This window comes from Triturus cristatus, chromosome 8 (genome assembly GCF_964204655.1).
Source record: "Triturus cristatus chromosome 8, aTriCri1.1, whole genome shotgun sequence".
In the NCBI taxonomy this organism is placed as follows: Eukaryota; Metazoa; Chordata; class Amphibia; order Caudata; family Salamandridae; genus Triturus; species Triturus cristatus.
Window position 1 is genome coordinate 1,653,420,604 of NC_140591.1, and position 23,452 is coordinate 1,653,444,055.

The 23,452-nt window shown below is 45.4% G+C and overlaps 1 protein-coding gene across 3 annotated transcripts in view; it reads left to right on the forward strand.

Moving 5' to 3' along the window:
* Positions 1–23,452, forward strand: part of LOC146808495 (transient receptor potential cation channel subfamily M member 2-like) — a 1,799,999-nt gene that overhangs the window by 1,096,075 nt on the left and 680,472 nt on the right. For all 3 annotated transcript variants that reach the window (XM_085623580.1, XM_085623581.1, XM_085623582.1), the window contains one exon: positions 10,441–10,654. In XM_085623580.1, coding sequence (XP_085479706.1) covers positions 10,441–10,654 — 214 coding nt within the window. The remainder of the gene's footprint in view (positions 1–10,440; positions 10,655–23,452) is intronic.

Below are 23,452 nucleotides of genomic sequence, written 5' to 3' on the forward strand. Positions count from 1 at the left end.
GCCATGCTTGCTCACCCATGTCTCCTGCTGGATTGTCTGTGCCATCCTTGCCAGTCACTGTACTTGTGTTTTGGGTATGTAGGAATGGCATCAGGGACCAATTGCCCCTTTTCAGCACTATGCATGTGTGTAATCACGCCCTAAAACACAAATGGCATGTGTAATGCAGGGTATTTGGGCACCTGACTCACAATTGTGGGCATTGTATCTAGTCGCAGTGAAACCTATTCCTTCCATGAGAGACAACATCTGGGTGGCTGGACCAGCACCTGGACATTCCTATCATTCTTGTGATTTGCGTCACAGTGTGTGTTCCCTTTGGCTAACTTATTTTAGTATGCATTTCCATGACTATACAGTCTGTTGGCATGAAATCAGGGTGTGTATTAAGCGGCATCCGCCATGGGTGGGTAGGCATGTGTTGTATGTACTCATGTACTCACACCCACATGTGGTGGGTCATGCAGTGTGTGAAAGACATCCATCCTCCTGGGAGTGGGGCACTGCTGGGAGTCCTCTGCACCCACCCCCATATCTCTGTCCACTGCTGGGAGTCCTCTGCACCCACCCCTCATATGTCTGAACACTGCTGGGAGTCCTCTGCACCCACCCCTCATATCTCTGTCCACTGCTGGTAGTGATATGCACCCACCCCTCATATGGCTGTCCACTGCTGGGAGTCCTCTGCACCCACGCCTTATATGTCTGTCCACTGCTGGGAGTCCTCTGCACCCACCCCTCATATCTCTGTCCACTGCTGGTAGTGATATGCACCCCCCCATATGTCTGTCCACTGCTGGTAGTGATATGCACCCACCCCTCATATGTCTGGACACTGCTGGGAGTCCTCTACACCCACCCCCATATATCTGTCCACTGCTGGGAGTACTCTGCACCCACCCCTCATAAGTCTGTCCACTGCTGGTAGTGATATGCACCCCCCTCATATCTCTGTCCACTGCTGGGAGTCCTCTGCACCCACCCCTCATATGTCTGTCCACTGCTGGTAGTGATATGCCCCCCCCTCATATCTCTGTCCACTGCTGGGAGTCCTCTGCACCCACCCCTCATATCTCTGTCCACTGCTGGTAGTGATATGCACCCACCCCACATATGTCTGTCCACTGCTGGGAGTCCTCTGCACCCACCCCTCATATGTCTGTCCACTGCTGGGAGTCCTCTGCACCCACCCCTCATATGTCTGTCCACTGCTGGTAGTGATATGCACCCCCCTATATGTCTGGACACTGCTGGGAGTCCTCTGCACCCACCCATGCACCCCCTTGGAGCTGTACACTGCTGGCCAGGACCTACAAACACAACAATATGAAGGTAACATGCTGGTCCAGTCCTCTATGCCCACATTCCTGGCGTGTGTACGCCTCGTACCCAAAATTTCCTGCTGCCGTAACGGGGTACGTGTGGTATGGACCTGAGTACTCATGGGGCCGTAGGGGTACGCACCGTACCCACGCATGTATGCGTGGGTGCGGTATGTACCTGAGTACTCATGGGGCCGTAGGGGTACGCACCGTACCCACGCATGTAAGCGTGGCTACGGTCCGTACCCGAGTACTCATGGGGCCGTAGGGGTACGCACCATACCCACGCATGTATGCGTGGGTACGGTCCGTACCCGAGTACTCATGGGGCCGTAGGGGTACACACCGTACCCACGTATTCATGCGTGGGTACGGTCCGTGCCACTGTTGACATGGTGCCGTAGGGGTACGTGTGGTACACACCGTATCCACACATTCATGCGTGAGTACGGTTTGTGCCACTGTTGTCATGGTGCCGTAGGGGTACGTGTGGTACGCACCGTACCCATGCATTCATGCGTGGGTACGGTCCGTGCCACTGTTGTCATGGTGCCGTAGGGGTATGTGTGGTACGCACCGTACCCACGCATTCATGCGTGGGTACGGTCCGTGCCACTGTTGTCATGGTGCCGTAGGGGTACATGTGGTACGCACCGTACCCACGTATTCATGCATGGGTACGGTCCGTACCACTGTTGTTATGGTGCCATAGGGGTACGTGTGGTACGCACTGTACACGTCCACTTCCGTTGTTGCAGTACACAGGGGTTGCTGGACATGCCCCCAAAGTGACCAGTCCCAGGTGGTAATGTATGGCCTCCATATTATAGGTTTGTGTTTGAGTATGGGGTATGTTTCCTGCCCCTCACTCCCACCCTGGCCCCTGGGTGTTGTTCTCACCTTCTGCGTCGGGTGCGGTGCACCAGGTCGTAGGCCAAGAGGACCGGGATGACACATAGGGCGGGGTTCATCGCTGTACGTCGTGTACCGGGGCTCCATGGCGTACGGTTCTGCTTTCCCGGCAGTTTTTCGCTCCTGTAATGAAAGCGTGGTACGTAGTGACGTCGGGACGAATCGTACTTGCTGGGTCGGAAAACTCTGCTGAAATAGGTGCAGACGTCGCGTACAAGCAGTTCCGGATCAGAATCGCTGGTATTTTTTGCCTGTATGGTCTTGTGTACGATTCGTACAGAAAAAGGCTTTCTGTACGGATCGTACTTCCTAGGTTGTAAGGAGAGTTTACCGGGTAGGAGTCGTACGGGTAAAACGCTCCTTACAACGATTTGTAAGGTCTTTTTCCATGATTGGAATCGGCCCCATAATGTAAAAATAAATTAAACATACCTATAAATACATTTAATATATATATTTACGTAATAATATTAATACATAATTATTTTAATAAATTATAAATTGTTACAAACATATAAAAAATTATAAATATATCTACACATACACCAGTAACATACAAATAAAAATAACATATATTTAATAAATAAATTATTTTAGAAAAAAATAATCTTTTAAAAATACATTTTACACTACATTAACTTAAACAGTAGATAAAATATTGGATAGCAGAGGGGATAAAATTACTATTCCCACTCCAGAAAGTGCAACAGTAGGGAAAATATTGGATAGCAGAATGAATAAAATTACTATTCCTACTCCAAAAAAAGGAACAGTAGGGAAAGTGTTGGATAACAAAGGTGTAATAATTACTGTTCCTACTCAACAGTGTGCAAGAGTAGGGAAAGTATTAGATAGCGGAGGGGAATAATTTACTATTCCCACTCCAATAAGTACAACAGTAGGGAAAGTGTTGGATAGCAAAGGGGTAAAAATTACTATTCCGACTCCAGAAAGTGCAACAGTAGGGAATGTGTTGGATAGCATAGGGGCATAAATTACTATTTCCACTCCAGAGAGTGCAACAGTAGGGAAAGTGTTGGATAGGGTAGGGGTAAAAATGACTATTCCACCCCAGAGAGTGCAACAGTAGGGAAAGTGTTGGATAGCGTAGAGGTAAAAATTACTATTCCCACTCCAGAGAGTTCAAGAGTAGGGAAAGTGTTGGATAGGGTAGGGGTAAAACTTACTATTCCCACTTCAGAGAGTGCAACAGTAGGGAAAGTGTTGGATAGCATAGGGGTAAAAATTACTATTCCCACTCCAGAGAGTGCGATAGTAGGGAAAGTGTAGGATAGCAGAAAAGTAAAATTTACTATTCCCACTCCAGTGAGTGCAACATTAGGGAAAGTATTGGGTTTCGTAGAGGAATAAATTACTATTCCCACTCCAGTGAGTGCAACAGTAGGGAATGTGTTGGATAGCGTAGAGGTAAAAATACTATTCCCACTCCAGAGAGTGCAACAGTAGGGAAAGTGTTGGATAGTGGAGGAGTAAAAATTAATATTCCCACTCCAGTGAGTGCAACAGTAGGGAAAGTATTGGGTAGCGGAGGGGTATATATTACTATTCCCCCTCCAGTGAGTGCAACAGTAGGGGTAGTGTTTGATAGGAGAGGGTTAACATTTATATTTCCCTAAAAATACAAAATTACAAAAAAAGTTAACTATAGAAAAATATTAAAAAGTTCCAAAACATACAAAAGTAATTACATTTTAAATACAAACATTAATTTATAAAAGTTTAAAAACATTTTACAAGCAAATAACTATCTTTAAAATAATTATATTAAAAACATATTTATTAATAATATTTAAATTAGGACACACCATATTCCCCTATATTCCCCTATAAACACACAAACAACTCATACTAATTTTACAGATATAACATATTTTCCATATTAATAATTTTCAAACAATTATTAATTAAATAATATTAAATAAATTGCCACAAACACTATAAAATAAAAATCGTAATAAATGAAAAATATTGATTACTTTATTTTAATAAATTACTTCCCACCCTATTCCCCTATAAACCCACAAACCGCTCCTAAAATAAATAACTCAATTATTATAATTATCAATTAATCGATTAATAAAAATGATTAACCAATTATTATCTACTAATTAATTATAAATAGTAATACAAAAAATGTAATAATTACTTTATTATAATTAAATTACTTCCCACCCTATTCCCCTATAAACCCACAACCTGCTCCTAAAACACAATTAATGAAAGTATATATTAATTAATTAATTAATAATAATTAATAACCAAATAATAATTGCAAAAAAATTATTTTTAAATACCTATAAATAAAAATTAGTAATTACTTTATTTTAATTAAATTACTTCCCACTCTATTGCCCTGTAAACCCACAACCCACTACAGAACTAACATTCGCAATAATTAACATAAAATTTAATATTGCTAAAAATGTAACACATACATTTAAAAAAATTGCTATACTTATACAAAGAAATGACATCACATACTTTTGACAAACATACTGACATACAGAACACTAATTTAAATTTCGATATTATTAACAACGATATTTTTACAAATTATATTACTGTTTTCGATATAAACAAATCAAATTTCTTACCTTACTGTCGCTATTCTGTACCACAATATTCTTGATGTTGATATTCTTGTACCTCGATATTTAAAACACAATATTATTGTAGGTCGAAAAAAATACCTGGGTATTCTGTCTGTTTACCACATAGAACATAGAAGAAACTAGGTGAAATAGAGATATTTCTCCTGGTTACGTCTTCCCAGGGAAGGTGTACGTACGTTTTTGGGGCATCCCCAGGTTTAGAAGTTTTTGTAAATCTGGGGAATTGTCAAAATCTAATGGAGTTGCATTGGAACACCCATGGAACTCCTACTCAGAGCACAGTAACGCAACGCAAAGTGGCTCTATGTGGCTTCAAATATCTGGTTTAGAGGTTTTTTGTCAAGCATGTACCACACTGCTTGGTGCAAACGTGATGCAACCCTCATATATATGAAGCCCTTGGTGTTTGCTTTTGCTTGATCGGAAGTTGGAAAATGCTCCTGCCAAGTAGGAGCAAGCGCAGGTTTCTCTGCCATGCTGGTGTGGGCAGGGAAACCGCTATGTCCCGGGGTGTGCTCCCTGAGCCATAGCATGTCACACAGCCCCGAAGGATTGAGTCCCTAGGGCCATTAATGGCTCAAGGCCCTGTGTCCTCCAGACCATATACAATGTTTTTGGGCCACAGGAGTGGGCCTCTTGGGGCCTCTGATGACTCAGGCAGGGGGCTGCTCATCCCCTCTCCCCATATACAGTATTTGTGGCCCTGGCGGTGGGATTCCCGGGGTTCTGAGAAGGATAGGAGAGGGGGCTGCACATATATATTAATTTCAGCCACGGCTGTGGACTTCGCAGGGGTCTGTAAAGGCTATGGGAGGAGGGGTCCCAATATTAAAATGAAGGGACCCCTTTGCCATTTTGTTTTTTAGAATCCTGCGTGAGCCCGGTGGAATTGCAGCAACTTTTGCTCATTTAATTCATTTGTGGCGCCAGGGAGTTCCCTCTGCATCCCCCCTCTCACCATGAAGCCTAGGAATTCAGGGTATCCCTATCCTGCCCCTTTATAATTCCCAGAGTCCTTTGATGGCTTCCAGCAACATTTTACTCATGTTGCTGGCAGCCAATCAGCGCGCTCACTCTCACATGGAGTCTGATTCCTGCGGGAGCAAGATGGCCCAAGGGAAATAAAATGTTCCTGGGGCAATCAGAATGCTCTATTTTTAAACTGCCTCTCCCGTGAGGGTCTCTAAAGGACCCAAACTTTCAGATTTACAATTTATTTTAACCTTAATTTCTCATAAACTACTGAATGAATTTACACCACATGTCAAAAAGCACAATCTGTGGACTAAAATGTAGCTTCTTTCCAACTTTGGAGTAACTCTGTTAAGCAGTTTTTGATGTAGCCGGTTTTAAAGTAGAAAACGCATGGGGATTTAGCATTTGGGCCCTCCCTTTTTTCTGGGCCCCCACTTGACAGATCACCCAGAATCTTTCCATGCACAAACTAATTCAAAAAGTAGCTGCTTTTTGGAAAGTTTTGTTAGGATTTGTCCAACAGTGCCAAAGTTCTTAGCAGCACAAAAATCTCTTTTCCTATGGAACAGCTCACCTACATATAAGTATCTCATGACCTCCACTAGGTAATATATATAAAAAACAAAGGTTACAGGGACGTTATAGTTAGATGATATAATTTAAAAAACATTATAAATTCACTGGAAAAACAAAGGTTCCCATGACATTATAATTAGGCTCATATTTCACTCTTACAAAATCATAGAAATTCAGCAGTTATGGTTATCTGAGCTAACTAAAACTTATGCCTCCACAATGCACTGCTTAGGACCTCACATATTACGTCACTCATGACAAGGTCAGTGAAATCCCCTCTATGGAATATGAGTATAAAAGTGAAGCCCAGAGCACCGCACTCTGGGGCTGATTACAATGGCGGGCGGAAGCACAACCACAGTGCTGGCGGAAAATGGCCTTTTTCCGCACTCCAGCAGCGGTCTTTGCGTCCGCCATATTACTGATGGTCAAACATAGCCCATTTACAGACCACCGAGGAGCTACGTGAACCGCCAGATATTTGCACCCGCCACTGCGGTAGAGTGAGCCAATAGAGAGGTACCGCTTTGCAGAATGCATTGAAGACCGTTGGTCGAATCACGATGCCCAACACAGCCCATAACACCCATACGGGAATGGCAGTGGAAATACTGCGGATAGCTCAATGAGTTCCTAACCGCTGGGAAAATTGCGGTCTTTGGCCTTTCCGCCAGAAATCCAACCGCCGCGGACAGATTTTCAGCTTTTCTGGTGTTGAATCCTGGAATCCGACCATCGCGGTAGGGTGTTTCAGGCGATGCATCCTAAATACCGCTACCACGGCGGTCAGGATGGTTTTCTGACCGCCATCGTAATCGGTCCCTAAGTTCCAGTTCCACGTTCTTCAGAGTACTTGAAGAACTGCAGTTTAACTAGGGCTGGTTTATGCATGTCAGATAGTCTCTCACAGGTGAAAGGCAGGGCTTTAAGTGGGCCGGGTCTCACCGGTGCTGAGCACCTACAGTTTTCTAAAGGGGGCCTCAAAACAGGGCCTCTATCGGGCTCTGTTTTGGACCCTAGCACAGGTGGTCCGTTTTTTTACGAACTGCAGTGACAGCAGGCACACCGATGTGCCCCTGCTCACACTGCTCACTTCTCACTTGTGGAGAAGTTAGGGCATGATGTCATGTCAGATGAGCGTTGTAGGGGAAGGGAAATCCTTTAAAGAGAGTCATTTTCTCTCTGGATTTCCCTTCTCTTTTTGAAACTCAGGAGCAGCAACATCATCGTGGTGTCACCAGTGCTTTAAGTGGAAGGTTTTTCAATATTATATTCAAGCCATAGTTGGTGCTTATTTATATTATGCACCTAACAACCATTGACAAAGTCAATAGTCCTGACTTGTTGTAGGTATGATGTTGCTTGTATCATATATATGGATGCAGTGAAAGAAATAGCAAAATACAAGTCGGACGGCACACTATGCTAAGTACAGATTTTTAGCTTATGTGTTTTAAACCATGCCTTTAATTACATTGGCCATGCCCCTTTGAGAGACCCCCTAGTTTTTCTTCCCACCTAAAGCCCTGGTGAAGGGATTTCACCTGAAGTCTGGTCAACTTACTAGAGAAGCGAGAATCAGCTTTGTGCCTTTAAGTCTGCCTTTTTGCTCAGACACAAGGAGAGACCCTGGCTCTGCATGAGGAATTACTATCCATAAGGAATGTACAGTTGTGTTACCGGTGCATTGGTAGGTATGCCAGAGCAGACTCCTGTTGTGAGGGGTCTTCTAGTCTCCCAGTAAGGTTTCCATAGTGGACCGCACCAGGAAGGGACCCAAAAGCAACATTGTTCAATCCCTGCAGTGTACCCTAAGGACTGGTGCTTTTGCTGCCTGATGTTGGTGTACTTGGTGAGGGAGCTGTTGTCATCGTCAAATGGAAGTCCTGTCTCTGCCCAGAATCTGCAACTGCCAGGCAAGCATCTGTCTTAAACTGACCCAGATGAGCACCCATCTGATCCCTTTCTGGGGCCGCATCAGCTGAAGAAGGACAATCACCTGCTGACCAGGCCTGCTATGTGGCTCAACCCTCACCGGTCTGTGTCCCCAGTGGGGTGGCCGCTGCTGTGCTGCATCACCGTAGCCGACCCTCAAGTTGCAGGTCTGATGAGTGCACCCCCAGCACTGCACTCATCGTATCTCTGTGGGAAAGAAAAGCAGGAAGTAAACATGAAATACTAAGAATGCAAACAAATTGCACAGATGTAAGACTATTGGGAGAGCACCACTGTTGCCAGTGTGATCTCTTTTGAAATAAACTATTTGAACTGATTTTGAACTATGCCCAATCATAAGTTAATGACAATAGCCAAAGAACAGACTTGACTGTGCTCAGTGGTCAAATGATCACACAATGCGGGACCGTTAAGAGAACTTCAAGTTGTGTATTATACAGAGAGGCAATGCACCACACAATTCATTATAGTGTTGTTTGTCCTGATTGAATTGTAGGTATCCAAACAAAGGGTTGTAAAGTTAATTTGAAACCATGAGTCCAGTTACCGAAGGTGTCAAATACTGGTCATAATTCTTGCCATAAGGGGCACTTATGACAAAATGCTAGTTGTCAGACAAGAGGTAATTCTTGGCGTATGGGATACCCATGACCAAATGCTGGCACTGACCTTCTGGAGGCAATTCTTGGCATTAGGGAGAACAACCATAGTATATGGGCCTAGGAGAGGCAACCATGTGAAAATGCCGCCTCTAACTTACTGGAGATGATTCATTATATATGGCCCAGCCCATGGTTCTTGGTGTAAGGGGTGTCCATGACATATAGGGCATATATGTATCAAATACTGGTCCTGGCACAGTGACATACTTGATGCAACTTCCACCCATTTATTCAAAAATGGATTCAGCTCCAGGGAGTATCGGTCTTCAGTAGGCGGCATTCAAGTGGCTTCTGAGCAAATATGTGTGAATATTTTTCTACAATATGCACTATTACACCAAATTTCTTTTCAAACATTTCTCGGAAGGAGAACCCCATACTGAAAGTAGTGCCCACATCACTGCCATTTGGGAAATGTATAATGCTCCACCACTTTCAAAAATCACAGGCAATCACGACGTGTCTCCTCCCATTCAAACCTAACTGCAGCAGCGCTCTCTGCCCACTGCTGCTCTCACTGTACTCTAGCACTGCAACAGTCCCATCCATCTGCTCCCTCTGTCTGTGCTTTCACTGATCCCTTGCAGCAGCAGCGCCTGTCTGCTTCCTCAAGACACTCTCTTTGCCCCCTTGCACTCTCTGCTTCAGCAGTACATATGTGTGCTCCACACTGCTGCCACTGCCCATTTGTACTCATTGCTGCAGCAGTGTGTCTGCTCCCTCCTCTCACCACTGTCAGTGTTCCTGTCCTCACTACAACAGTCTGTCAGCTACCTGTGACCTCAGAGACCCCTTGCACTCATCACAGGAGCAACGCATCCCTAGCTTGTCTCTTTCCATATCTGACTGCCCCTTGTCTCTACCCCAGCTTCATGCAGTGCTTAGTTTGTAAAAGAACAAATGCTGGTGCCCAAGATTTCCTAGAAGCCACCATCAGTGCTGCTCAATTCCAGGATTGTTGACTACCAAGGATGTCTAATCTTTGTTCCACTTCATCCCCTTTTCATCCACCTACAGAGGCTTCCTGCCCCTTTCATTGCACTTTCGCAGGTTCTTGTTCATCCATACTTTCTCCTATTGCTACAGTTATTCTATCTTTCTCTTTCTCCTCTCTCCGGCTCTCCTGTCTTTAGCTCTCTTGTTCAGGGTCCATGTCTTATGATGGAAAATAAGACCTGTTCCCCAAAAATGAGCACCTGCAACCACCGGCTCTACTTAGGCACTAGATTTGCTTATTATTTAAAGCTGAGCATGCATGGTGAGTGTGAGAAAATGTCAATGACCCCCTTATGTAAGTTGTGAGAGCTGATTACAAAGCTTGGAACTGAGCTATAAGTGATGGAGTTTGATATAGTATAAAATGGAGTAGTAAATTCATGACACTGCTGCTCTCCTCTCCAACAGAGACGAGGATTCGGACACACTGGGCCCTCTGCAGCGCCTGTATGGTTTCTTCAATGCCCCGGTGGTGATCTTCTACTACAATGCAGCATCATACATCGGCTTCCTCTGGCTCTACGCCTATGTTCTGGTGATAGATTTCCAGACTACCCCTTCCTGGGCAGAGTACCTGCTCTACATCTGGATCATCAGCTTAGTTTGTGAAGAAGTGCGGCAGGTGAGGAAACCCCGAAACACACTAACACAACGTATAAGTCATGTTAACCAGCATAGTTTTGTTGTTTCTGTGCCACCTTGTTCGTTGTCTCAGGATGCAGTTGTCTGCTGGCGGCGGGGTATCCACATTAGAGGCTCTATCGACATTTTGAACATTGCAACCACTGAACAAACTTATGTTTTTTGCCGGAGGGTCCTGTGCATCGATTACAGTGGGCATGTTAGTGTTTCGCTGTTCCATTGTGTAACTCATTCATAGAATGTCTCAATGACAGTATTTGCCAGTCCAAGTGGGCATCTTATGCATTCTCACTTCACTGTCAGTCTCTGCCTGTCCCAGTGTGTGAGGCCTGTAGTGTATGTTTCAGTCTGAACGCTCCCTGTCCAAGTGCATCAGTCGTGTGCATTCCTATCTCCATGCCAGTGTCTGCCTATCCTAATGGACGAGTCCTGTACTGCATGTCTTAGTGTTCTCAGTCCAAGTGCGTGTCTGTGTGTGAATTCCCAACTCAGTGCCATTCTCTGCCTCTCCCCATCCTGTCCTGCGTGCCTCAGACTTAGTGCTTCTTGTCTGTTCAGGTCTGGATTCATTCCTGTACTACAGGTCTATTCTTCCTCAGTCCAATGTAGGGGCCACTGCTTCACAAAGCCACAATGTCACCATACACTGGAATAAGTGGTATTCAGTGCCCTCATGAAGCTGCCACCTTCTCAGAAGAAAAACATCAAAGAAATAAAAGATCTGTTTCCTGAACTAAATCTTTAAAGGACTGAAGAAAACCAGGAATCCAACATACAACCTTGAAATTCTTCATGAGTACAGAGTCAGGATCAGCAAGTGAGGGAAGCTAGGAAACACAGCTTTATTACAAAACACCCTCCAACCAGATTGAAACCTTTAAATAGGAAAGGAATAACAAAAGGAAATTACTTCAAAACTTTACATGACAGTAAACCCAAAGCATTAATAAAAGGAGAATAAAACCAAAGTAGAAACAGTTGTGATGGAAAAGGAAAACACAATAAAAACTGGAAGTGGTCAAGCAGCAGAGCACCTTTAACAGGCATAGCAAACTCTCAGACAGATGATTTCCATTTTGGAGCTGAAGGAGCAAGGAACAGTAGCTAAGAGCCCAGGAGCATGAGGGAAGGCAGGGCCCAGCCAGTCTGCAGTTCAGGGTTCATGTGCATCCAATGAGCCCCTGGAACCACAGGACCATGCAAGGTTCTGCGGTTCTTGGCCAAGCGGGTGGCAGAGATGCGTGACTGCAGCAGTAGACCCACCTCTGGAGGACCCAGACTTGCCAGGAAAGGCCAGAAAACATTGACAGACCAATCTGGGGACATGGACAGAAGAAGCAGGAATCCAAGAACGCTCCTTGCAGGATAGTCTTTCCAGTAAATGGAAAACTGCAACAGACCTCTGAAACTTCAGGAATCACTGATCTCGCTAACTTCGGATTCTGCTTCCCCATCATATCCTGCTTCATGTATTATACCAGGGGGAGGAGCAGAACTCCTATGAAAAGGATCTGATCAAAAGGCTTGAACTTGGAGAAATGAAAGGTAGGCTGAATCTTCCAAGAGTTAGGAGGACGGAGCCTAAAAGCAATGGGATTGATTTGTTTGGTTATTACGAAGGGACCAAAACTTCAGAAGGAAACTGGACTGACTACCTTTGAGTGGGCCAAACTTGCAATAGAGCCAACCCTTTTCTCCCACCTGGAAGTTTGGGACCGGTCCTCTTTTTTTATCAGTTGTAGCTTTTCTTAGGTGTTTTGGAATCTTGTGAATTCTGAGCAATACTTTTTCTTTCAGAGTCAAGTCTCCCTAGTATATCAGCTGCAGCAGGCACAAAAGGAATGGACACCAAAGAAGATGGAAAGGAATGAGGATGTAAACCCTGACTACAATAGAATGGAGAAACCTTAGTGGTAGAGTGACCAGAACTGTTATGCGAAACCTCTGCTAAGGGATGGTATTCTGCCCAGTTGTTGTGAATGGCATTTAACTAACACTTCTGATAGTGTTTAGGACCCTAGTTGACCCTCTCATTGTGTCTACTGGATCGTGTATGGTTACCTGAAGACAGGGCTTGATGGGTAGAACAAATTGAGAAAATGTAATAAGAAGCTCTGCCAGAGATTATGGTGTCAGGGACCACTTGGGGGCGGAATATATGAGCCAGACATTTTCTTGCCATCATGAATCGCAGATGGGAGTCGCTGGAACAAGGAAATATGAGATATTTTAGAAAAGAGGTCTGGTGTGACTATAATCACCCACTTTCCTGCCGATTGAGGTAAATCCACAATAAAATCAGTCGAAAACGTGTGCCATGAATGACAAGAAGAAAGCTAAAGGCTCCCTTGGAGTGTGCACTCATTTGACAGGATTTAAAATAAATCTCTACATCCCTGCTTACAGTAGTCCACCAGATAAATATAGTGTTTCCTCTACCCTTTTCCACCCTTTTTCTTCCCATGGTAACCTGCTATTGCAGTTAATAACACATTCCCAAAGCTCGGTTTGGAGGACATTATTAGGGATCAACAAAGGCAGCTGGAAACATGGATTATGATGGTAGGCCGAGGGTACTTGACTCTGCAGAGCATCAAACTCTTTTGGACAGATCTGAGCATTGCCGTCTCTCATATGCTGTAAAAAGGACTTTGCTAAACAGACTATTTTGTCAGGAAGCAAAAGGACTGGTGTCAACTTACTCAACCAAAATGACCTCTCTGGACATGAATATTCTGTGTGCCAAGGATGTGAGTAACATAGAAATCATATTGAGAAAATAAATAGGCCCAGCGAGCTTGCCTGCTGTTTCTTCATTGCATGCTCTGAAGAAACTGGTAGTTTCAATGATCCGTCCAAACCTCAACAAGTTTGATAGCTCCTATTAAAAGATGTCGCCACTACATACAAGGATGATTTAAGGGCTAAAGCTCACGTTTCAGAACCAAATACTGTTTCTCACATGAATTTAAGACGTGGGAGAGATAAAAACATGTATGCTCCAGGTTGTCCTCCTCCTCTAGCTGAAGTGTCACTGGTCCAACAGCAACATTTGAAGCATCTGTAATAATTATAAATTGCCTGGACGTCCACAGAGAATCGAAAGCCAGTGCAACCTAACAGCGCCGCAGAATCTGAGAATAGGAGCTTGGATGAAAGTCTTTTTGACATTGGCAAGGGCCTCCAGGGAGTTAAGGTGTCCAAGACAAATCTTTAGTTAGGTACTGCTTCTTCAAAGTGGCAGATACATCGCTGTGCTTGCAAAGTTGTTTATGAATGGCCTATAAAAGTTAGCCCGTCCAAAAATTCTCTGGGTCTCCTTGATGGCCTTAGGAGTCAGCTAGTCCAATATAGCAGAGATTTTAAGAGGATCCATAGACAATTTACTCTCAGAGAGGTGATACCCCAAATACTCTCCTTTAGTTATTTTAGCCTTGTATTTCTCTGCTTTATAGGATAAGTGGTTTTCGCTGAGATGATGAAAGAAGGAACAAACACGAACTTGAAGTTCAGGCAGGAAAGATGAAAAGATCAGCATTTTGTCCATGCAGATGAACCAATGAGATCTGAGTTCTTGGGGCCAGGGTGCCCTTTTATGCCCAGAAAATGTCCTTAGGGGAGGTGGCCGTCACTAGCCAATGGGATACTAGGTTCCCTCCCTCCCTCCTGATGATACCTTCCTATGAAGTATGACATCTAGTTATCCCTGAAGGCTCCTTTTTACCCACTTCCAAGATGGTGAGACCCTTCTCTTGTTGTGAGGAGCTTGGTAGCCCACCCCAGGGGTGTGGCTACCAGTGGGCTACACCAGTTTGGCAACTTGTTTGCCCTCTCTATTCCCGCTGCCAGCTTATCTGCCTAAATATTAGAGAAGGTCCTCTCCTGTGTGTTCACCATTTGCACTTCAATGGCGGCTTCCCCTTTGGAGCTCGCCTTTTGAGCTAACACCACGTGTGGCTTCCTGTCTGGGAAAGGTAACACCTCTTCTGATGGATACATCTGCCAGTGGATTCCTCACCTTGTGAATATCCCCTGTGCCAGCATTCCACGGAACGTTTCTTTCCCAGCACTCCACGTCGACGTGGGCGACGTCACAATGCATCGGCTCCGCTCGCGACTCCGTACGACGTCACCGGAGCCATAAGAAGCCCACGTCGGCGTGATGACGTCAGTTCGCTTTTTTCCGCGCCGTCGACGCGCAACGGTTTTTTCCAGTGCTCTCTAGCTACTTTGTAGTTTAGCTGTGTTACTGTGTAAAATTCAGTATGTCTTCGACGAGGAAGTCGGGCTTTAAGCCCTGTAGGGAATGTGGAGGCCTGATGTCCATGACTGATCCGCATCAGGACTGCTTATGGTGCCTTTCCTCAGACCACGATGTGGAAGAATGCGGGTGCTGTAGGAGCATGAATCCTAAAGCGGTGAAGGAGAGGAAGACTAAGCTCTTCATGAAGAAGATCGGTGAGGAGAAGAGAGGGAGAAAAAAAGAGAAGTCGAGGCAGGAGTCATCGACTTCGAGGTCGTCGAAGTCGAAGAACCACCACAAGAAGAGGAAGCATTCTTCTCGGCGTCGGTCCTCGAAGTCCAGGAACTCGAGGTCGGCTTCGCCCCGTCGACGTCGGAGCAAGGACTTGTCACCTTCTCCTTCTAAGTCTCCGAAGTATCCCTCGCCAAAGCGGGCTCCAGCTCGTTCCCCGACGCCGTCTCCGGCTCCGTCTAAGGCTTCGACTCCGGTTCGAGTGGAGTCTGATGTTCCCTTGGATGAGCAAGATCAGGAAGAGGCTGCTCCGGTGCCGGATGACTCTGCGGCTCCGGTGGATGATACTGCGGAGCCGACGCCGGTGACTCCTCAAAGGGATACAGGGTCGGTCCCTTATCCCCAATTCCCGGCTCCAGGTACAGATTCATCAAACTTTCTGAATGCCATGTATGGTATTTTTAATAGGGCGGCCTTCCCATCCGGAGCACCAACTCGTCCCGTGGGTCCGATGGCTTATGCGTTAGGGGTGCCGCAGCATTATGCTCAGGCCCCTTTCATGCCCTTCATGCCGATGGCGCCTTCGTGGCAGTTTCCGGCGCCGTCTATGGATCCGACACGACTTCGGATGGACAGCCTACTTCGGAGCCTTCTTCGACGCCGCTGCCATCTTCATCGGCGCCGCTTATGCCGACGCCGTCTATGGTGCCGCCGACTCCAACTCCTCTGGCTCCGCCGACGCCGCGTTGGATGAAGACAGATACAGAGAGGAGGCAGAGGAAGGCGAGGTTGATACATCCTCAGATGATTTTGAGGGCATACAGGTGGCTAGGGGCCTGGACACCACACCAGAATGGGAGCACACGTCTGCAAGATCTTCACCTCCTCAAGAGCTGGCTCCCTACCATACGGTTATCAAAAAGGCTGCAGAGCTATTAGACTTGCAGTTGCCATCGGTGGAGTATAAGTCTAACTTGTTGACTGAAGTTCTGCACTCCCCTACTTCCACTTCAGAGCCTTTGTTGCCCTTTAATGAGGCCATCTTGGAGCCTGTGTTGGATGTGTGGCGGAAACCACTTTCTTCTCCGGAGGTTTCCAGGCAGGTGGCAAGAAGGTATAGGGTGGCGCCTGGTGATCCGGAATTTTTATCTGTGCACCCGTCTCCAGAGAGTCTAGTCGTGCAGGCATCTTGCTCCAAGCTTGCTTCGGGGGCTTTCCCACAGTCTCCCGCAGACAGAGAGTCTAAGAAGGTGGAGCAGGCTGCTAAAAATACTTTTTCATCGGGGAGCATGGCCTTGAAATCTTCTAATGCCACATGTTTACTGGGGAGGTATGTGCATGCATTGATGGATTCAATGAAGACTTTGGCCCCTAAGCTGCCGGAGGGCGATAAGGCGTCCTTCTTAGAAGTGGTTTCTGACACGCAGGCCGCTGCCAGACAAGTCATCCAGTCAGGCTTAGATACAGCAGATTCGGTGGCTAGAATTATGGGCTCGTCCATTGCTGCAAGAAGACAGGCATGGCTTCGGTCCTCGGGATTCTCTGCAGATGTGCAAGCCACTTTGGTGGATCTGCCATTCGATGGACAGAAGCTGTTTGGGGAGAAGGCGGATTCTGCACTTCAAAGGTTTAAAGATAGCAGACTAACAGCGAAGTCTTTGGGCCTGCAAGCTCCGGCAAGGGGTTCTGCTTTTAGGAAGTTTAGGGGCTTTGGAAGATCGTCGTTTCACTCCTACCGACAGCCTCAGCAGCAACAGCAGCAGCAGCAACAGCAGAATCCCCTCTATAAATCATATAGAGGGAGACAAAGGGGTCGGAGAGGTTCTGGCCGTAACCCCTCTTCTTCGTCCTCTTCCTCTGCTCCCAATGAGGCTTCAGGGAAGCAGCCCTAGATCCCCCATCCCGGATCATGTAAGACCTGTGGGGGGTCGGGTGTCCTACTTTCTACGGGGTTGGAAATCTGTTACAACAGACCTTTGGGTTTTGAACCTCGTAGAGACTGGGTACGCCCTTCCCTTTCGGGAGTTTCCTCCCCCTTACCCTCCCTGCCAAGGTTATTGCTCAGAAGAGCATCTGCTTCTCCTGCAGGAAGAGGTTCTAGCCTTGCTTCAGAAAAGTGCGATAGAGGTGGTTCCGGAGCAGGAAAGGGGTCATGGATGCTACTCCCGGTATTTTCTGATCCCCAAGAAGGACGGCAGATTGCGTCCGATTCTGGACCTCAGAGTCTTGAACTTCTACCTAAAACAAGAGAAATTCAAGATGCTGACCCTTGCGCAGGTTCTTCAAGCGTTGCAGCAAGGAGACTGGATGGTGTCGATCGACTTGCAGGACGCGTACTTCTACGTTCTAATCCTGAAGTCGCACAGGAAGTATCTCCGTTTTACGGTTGGGTCGCAACACTACCAGTTTGTGGTCCTCCCGTTTGGTCTTACTACCGCACCTCGAGTCTTCACAAAGGTGATGGCAGTGGTGGCTGCTCATCTCAGGAGGTCAGGGATTCCGGTTTTCCCCTACCTGGACGACTGGCTTCTGAAGGCAGAGTCCCCAGAGATGGTGCAGCTTCATCTGCAGGTAACATCTCAGCTGTTATTCGACTTGGGTTTTTCAAACAATGTGCCCAAATCTCACCTGGTGCCCTCTCAACGCAACCTGTTCATAGCTGTCCGTTGAGGCTGTTGTCCTTTAAGGTGGTTTTTCTTGTAGCCATAACCTCGGCAAGGAGGGTAAGTGAGCTTCAAGCTCTTAGTTCTAAACCCCCTTTTCTTACTTTACATGCTGAAAGGATGGTTCTTAGGACCAGGCCTGCCTTCCTGCCAAAAGTTGTTACTCCTTTCCATTTGGGGCAGTCTATTACCCTCCCTGTTTTTTATCCACCCCCTCATCCTTCCAAAGAGGAAGGATGAGGGGGTGGACCCGAAGAGGGCTGTGAGTTTCTATCTGGACAGGACTAAAGACTTTCGTCTTGATGATCAACTCTTCGTTGGCTACGTTGGTCATTCGAAGGGTAGAGCGGTGCACAAGCGCACCTTATCAAGATGGATCATCCTTGTCATCAAGATCTGCTACGCCCTGGCTGGTAAGACTCCTCCTGAGGGTATTTGTGCTCACTCTACTAGAGCTAAGTCTTCAACATCTGCTCTGGCCCGGGGTGTTCCTGTGGCAGATATTTGTAAAGTCGCGACTTGGGCCTCCCTCCATACTTTCGCAAAGCATTATTGCTTGGACTCCGAGATGAGGAGGGAGGGCCACTTCGCGGTATAGGAAGGTGGACACCCTCCTCCGGGAGTGGGGACTGCTGTGGGAATCTATTCACAAGGTGAGGAATCCACTGGCAGATGTATCCATCAGAAGAACAAGTTACTTACCTTCGGTAACGCTTTTTCTGGTGGATACAGTATCTGCCTGTGGATTCCTCACTGGCCCACCCGCCTCCCCGTTGTCCACCTTTGTATACCACGAAATAGGTCTTGTTTGAAATGTTTTGGTACTTTCTGGTACATTTGTAGGAAATGCTTGTTTGTTTAGCATTCCTTTGCTTTGTATGCTATGTATATGTATTGGTATTCTGTATACTGTGTATACTTGGAGTTGTGGTAAATAATTTAATTACCGGTACTTAATTTGATGCGGAAAATTAATAAGAATAGCTCAATAAAATAAGAGGCAGAATCCGTGGTATTAGAGGTTCGGAACGGGCTTTATTCCAAAACCAATTCGAATTGTGGACTCCATATTCCATCACCACGAAGGTTCAGGAAGTGAAGGACAATACTTTATTGACAGGTAATCATTTTTATAGAAGAGGCATTACAGTGAAACAGATGCAGGAGGCGTAACAGTTGATAACAGAGATAAAAACATACATGCGTAACTAAAATGGGTGTAACTAGGCGTAACTAAAGAACGTCATTAGGTATGATGTCACAAATGGGTGGTTTCATGAAAGAATTTCGCAATGTCAGCAAAAATACTTGGCAGAGATGCGCGCGCAGCAGCATGACGTGTGATTGACGTGCAACTAGGGGGAGAATGGGACTTGACATTTAGCTCTACATGTGGAGACAGAAGTCTGGGGTTATGTCAACCTAATCCTAAATCATATCTTACATCCTATGTTTAAAGAACTGTGTTATCCAAGAGAGAGGTCTCTTAGGAAGAATCTTATACTATACTGACTATACTGACTGTTAGTGCGTGTACAAGCGTCTAAGTGTCTACACTAGATGCGAAGGGGTAGGAATATTCCATGGTAACAGGGCTATGAATTACTTGCATAAAGACAGAGAAGCCAGGCCCTTTGCTCGGTAGCTGGAAGAATGTTTACTTAAACTACTAGACATATAGCATCATTTGTTCTTCTTTCTTCTTCCGGGATGAATGAAATCTTGGTGGTGGAATACACGATGTGGCACACAGACCACAAATCGCTGGTCCACATTGTAGGCATAAGCAGCAACTGAATAGTATGAGAAAGCCAATACCTAGGAAGGATAGGACCCTCCATCCCCAGGCTGACAACACGCCCCAGAACCAACCGGACCAAGTCCAGGTGCCTGGATTCTGGTGTATCTGGCTTACAATCTTATGAAGGCGAGTTATGGCTTTATATACTGACGGCGAATTTTCTGGTATGAAAATGCAACAACTTGATCCGATGACCCTACAAGCTCCGCCCCTATCGGCCAGGATGACGTCAAGGACAAGACCATTTTGAAGCACAACAATCCGCATAGCAGACTGCTCTTCTGTTAAATTGCCTAAGGCGGAAATAGTTTCGTTCACTACTGCTTCAAGGGTTCTGGTTAATCTACGTATCAGCTTACTATTGGTAACTGTACCTATATAGGGAAAAAGACCTTTATTGAAATCTGTGTATTTTTCCCATGCTGTTTCAGTGTAGTCGACGATTGGGAGATCTCTCTGTTCTCTATTGTGTATTAAATGAGTATTTCTATGATAATCAGGAGGAGCTAGGAAAACAGGTGGCAAAAGGAATCCGATGTAGCAGGTACCATCCCAATCTAGAGGCAAACGTATATATGCACTCTGACCACATACGAAGTAGGAATGGCGAGAAGCTCTAAATGTAGACTTGCCTTGATCACTGAATTCTATTACAGTGGTGCATCTACTATGGCCCATATGTATGGAACCATTCTTTCTTACACACAATTCACCTTTAACTGGAAATACTGACATAGCGGGCAAAATTGGTGCAGCTTCGGATTCAACATTCAGGATCATGAGATTAAGCGTGAAATTCCCTAATCCATATACTTCATTTTCTAGATCGGTTCCTGTTCTTTTGGGAAGTCCCTCCTTGTTAGGGTAGCAGACTTTGAGTAAAACTAGGTTCAGGTTTCCCCATACCCAATTGTCTTGATAAGTTACTGAGTTTGAATCTAAGGAATTAATTAAACTAAACCATGCTCCACAGGAGCCATTGTGTGTGAACGGATATGGAAAGAGAGGCAGAATTCCCTTATAGTTCTGATAGGGAGGGAGTCGGCCACATATCCAACAATTAGTAGCATTGCTAGTCTGATGGGAATGATGTAACATACTAATAAAAGTGTTATTGCGCAGCGCAAATCTATAGGACAACTCATGCGGGGGTAATTCACTAAAAGAATGTTCAGCAGTAACATTGTAAACATGTTTAGAAATAGGATAATATATGTGCAACAATATACTTGCAGCGATTATTAAAAGACTTAAGAAAAACAAAATTAATAACGTCACTGTGCAATGACTACGCAGTGATTTACAGTACGCATGTTGTTTCAATTGCATCTTTCGGTTTCTTTCTCTATTCAGGTCTAGGGGATACATGTCAGAGACAAATTCGACCGATTCACCTTGGAGAGGACTTAAACAATCAAATTGTCTGACTTATTAGACCGTAGTTTTAGTTTGTATAGTTCCTTATCACTCTGTTCAACCAAAGGAAGCTTTGAGTCAATCGGTGAAGACACGCGAGGTGTATCGTTTACATCAGACGGTAGTCCATGAAATTTCTTGATATGACTTGAATGTATCCAACCTTTGCGACCTTCGATCTTCACGGCTGTCCTCGTGGTGAGCAGTACAAGTTGAGGCCATTTCCACCTAGGATCCAGCTGAGTCTTCCGGTCAAAATTTCGCACTAACACCAGGTCCCCGGGAACTACGTCATGGGGTTTCACCTCGGTGTTGTCGGGAAAGGCTGCAGCTACCTGTGAACGACAAGATTGTAGTGCAGACATCAAGGAAGCCAAGTAATCTGTCAGCATATTACAGTCAACATCAGTTATTTTGCGTGGTATAGGCGTCCCCCACATATTTGGTGGTCTGCCAAAGATCACCTCATAAGGGGATAGCCCTGTTCGAGAGTGTGCTACCATTCTCATGTAAAAGAGTGCAACTGGTAAGGCTACTACCCAATCGACACCTTTCTCTCTACATACTTTGGACAATCTAATTTTCAGAGTTTGATTATGTCGTTCCACGAGACCTGCTGCCTCGGGGTGTCGGACACAGTGAAATCTCCATTGATAGCCTAACAAAAGTGAAACGTGTTTCATTAGTTCGGATGAGAACGGCTGGCCGTTATCTGAGTAGACAACACGTGGTAAACCATACCGTGGGAAGAATTCTCGAACCAACTGTTTGGCAGTAGTCGGGGCAGTGTAATCTGAAACCGGGTATGCTTCTGTCCAACGGGAAAGAGCACAGACAACTACAAGAACATATTTGAATCCTCGACATCGTTCCATCTGGATATAATCCATCTGGAGGACTTCAAAAGGGTGATCAGGAGGCTGAAATCCACCCTGTTCTACGGGAATGCTTTTACCTGGGTTAAACTGACAACAGATCATACAGGTACGAACTTTTTGTTTAGCTGCTGCTCGTAAATGTTTGTTAAACCAAATGTGTTGAATGCTGTCTAGCATAGCTTTTTCTCCTAGGTGTGCTGGACTATGTATTGTATTAATGATAACTTGAACCATAGAATCAGGAAGGAACCATACAGATTTTTCCTTCGTCATCCATCCTTGATCCGTTTGGATCCCTCCTAATTCAGTCCATTTCTTTATTTCATCTGGTGTAGCATGTGTCTGTATGTCAATTACGTCAAGAGCGGGATCCTTAACCATCATGCAATGTGTTGGTGTCGGAACTATTGTCTTTGTCATGTCAGATGTGTGAGTTTGAGCAGTCTGTTTAGCTGTTCTGTCAGCTAGATCATTGCCTTGGGAAATGATATCAGTAACTATCGTATGAGCTTTACATTTCATAATTGATATTGCAGTGGGTAGATGTATTGCATCTAATAAGGCATGAATGAGGGGTCCGTGCTGAATGTGGGCACCGTGAGAAGTTAAATAACCTCTCTCTCGCCACAGCACGCCGAAGTCATGTACAACTCCGAATGCATAACGTGAATCAGTGTATATGTTGACTTTTTTATTTGTGGCTTGAATACAGGCTTGTGTCAGAGCGATGAGCTCTGCTGCTTGAGCGGACAAGGTATTTATGCAATTTGTTTCAATGACTTCAGTGTCTGTTGTGACTGCATACGCGGCCACTAGCTCTCCTGTACTTGTTCTCATACATGAACCATCTACATACAACGTCAGGTCTGGGTCTGACAATGGAACGTCTGTCAAGTCTTGTCTAGGTTTCGTTGTGATAGTAATAACTTCAATACAATCATGTGCTAGTGGGTCTGTTCCGTTTACTGGCAAAAGTGTGGCAGGATTCAATGTACTACAACGTCTGATTTCTATGTGTGGCTGAAACAATGTTAATTCGTAACCGGTGAGTCTTGCTATAGTCAAGTGTCGTGTTTGTGTGCGGTTCAAGAGAACCTCTACTGCATGTGGTACTTGTACTGTCAATTGATGTCCTAACACTATGGCATCGCTTTGTCGGATTGCTAAAGCTGTTGCTGCCACTGATTTCAGGCACGCAGGCAGAGCCTGAGCTACAGGATCTAATGTACTAGAAAAATAAGCACATGGTTTGTGTGATCCTGCTTGTTCCTGTGTGAGTACTGACAAGGCAGTACCTTCGCGTTCTGTAACAAAGAGTGTAAACTGTTTATTGTAACATGGTGTTGCTAAAACAGGTGCTTGACATAAAGCTTTCTTTAGGCTTTCAAAAGCTTGTGTATGTTCCTGAGTCCAAGGGAGGACAGTCGATGTGGCTGCCTCCTGCGTTGTCAACTGAATGAGTTGTTTTGCTAGAAATGCATACTGAGGGATCCACTGCCTACAATATGAAGTGAGGCCTATAAAAGCCCGTACCTCCTTTTGTGTC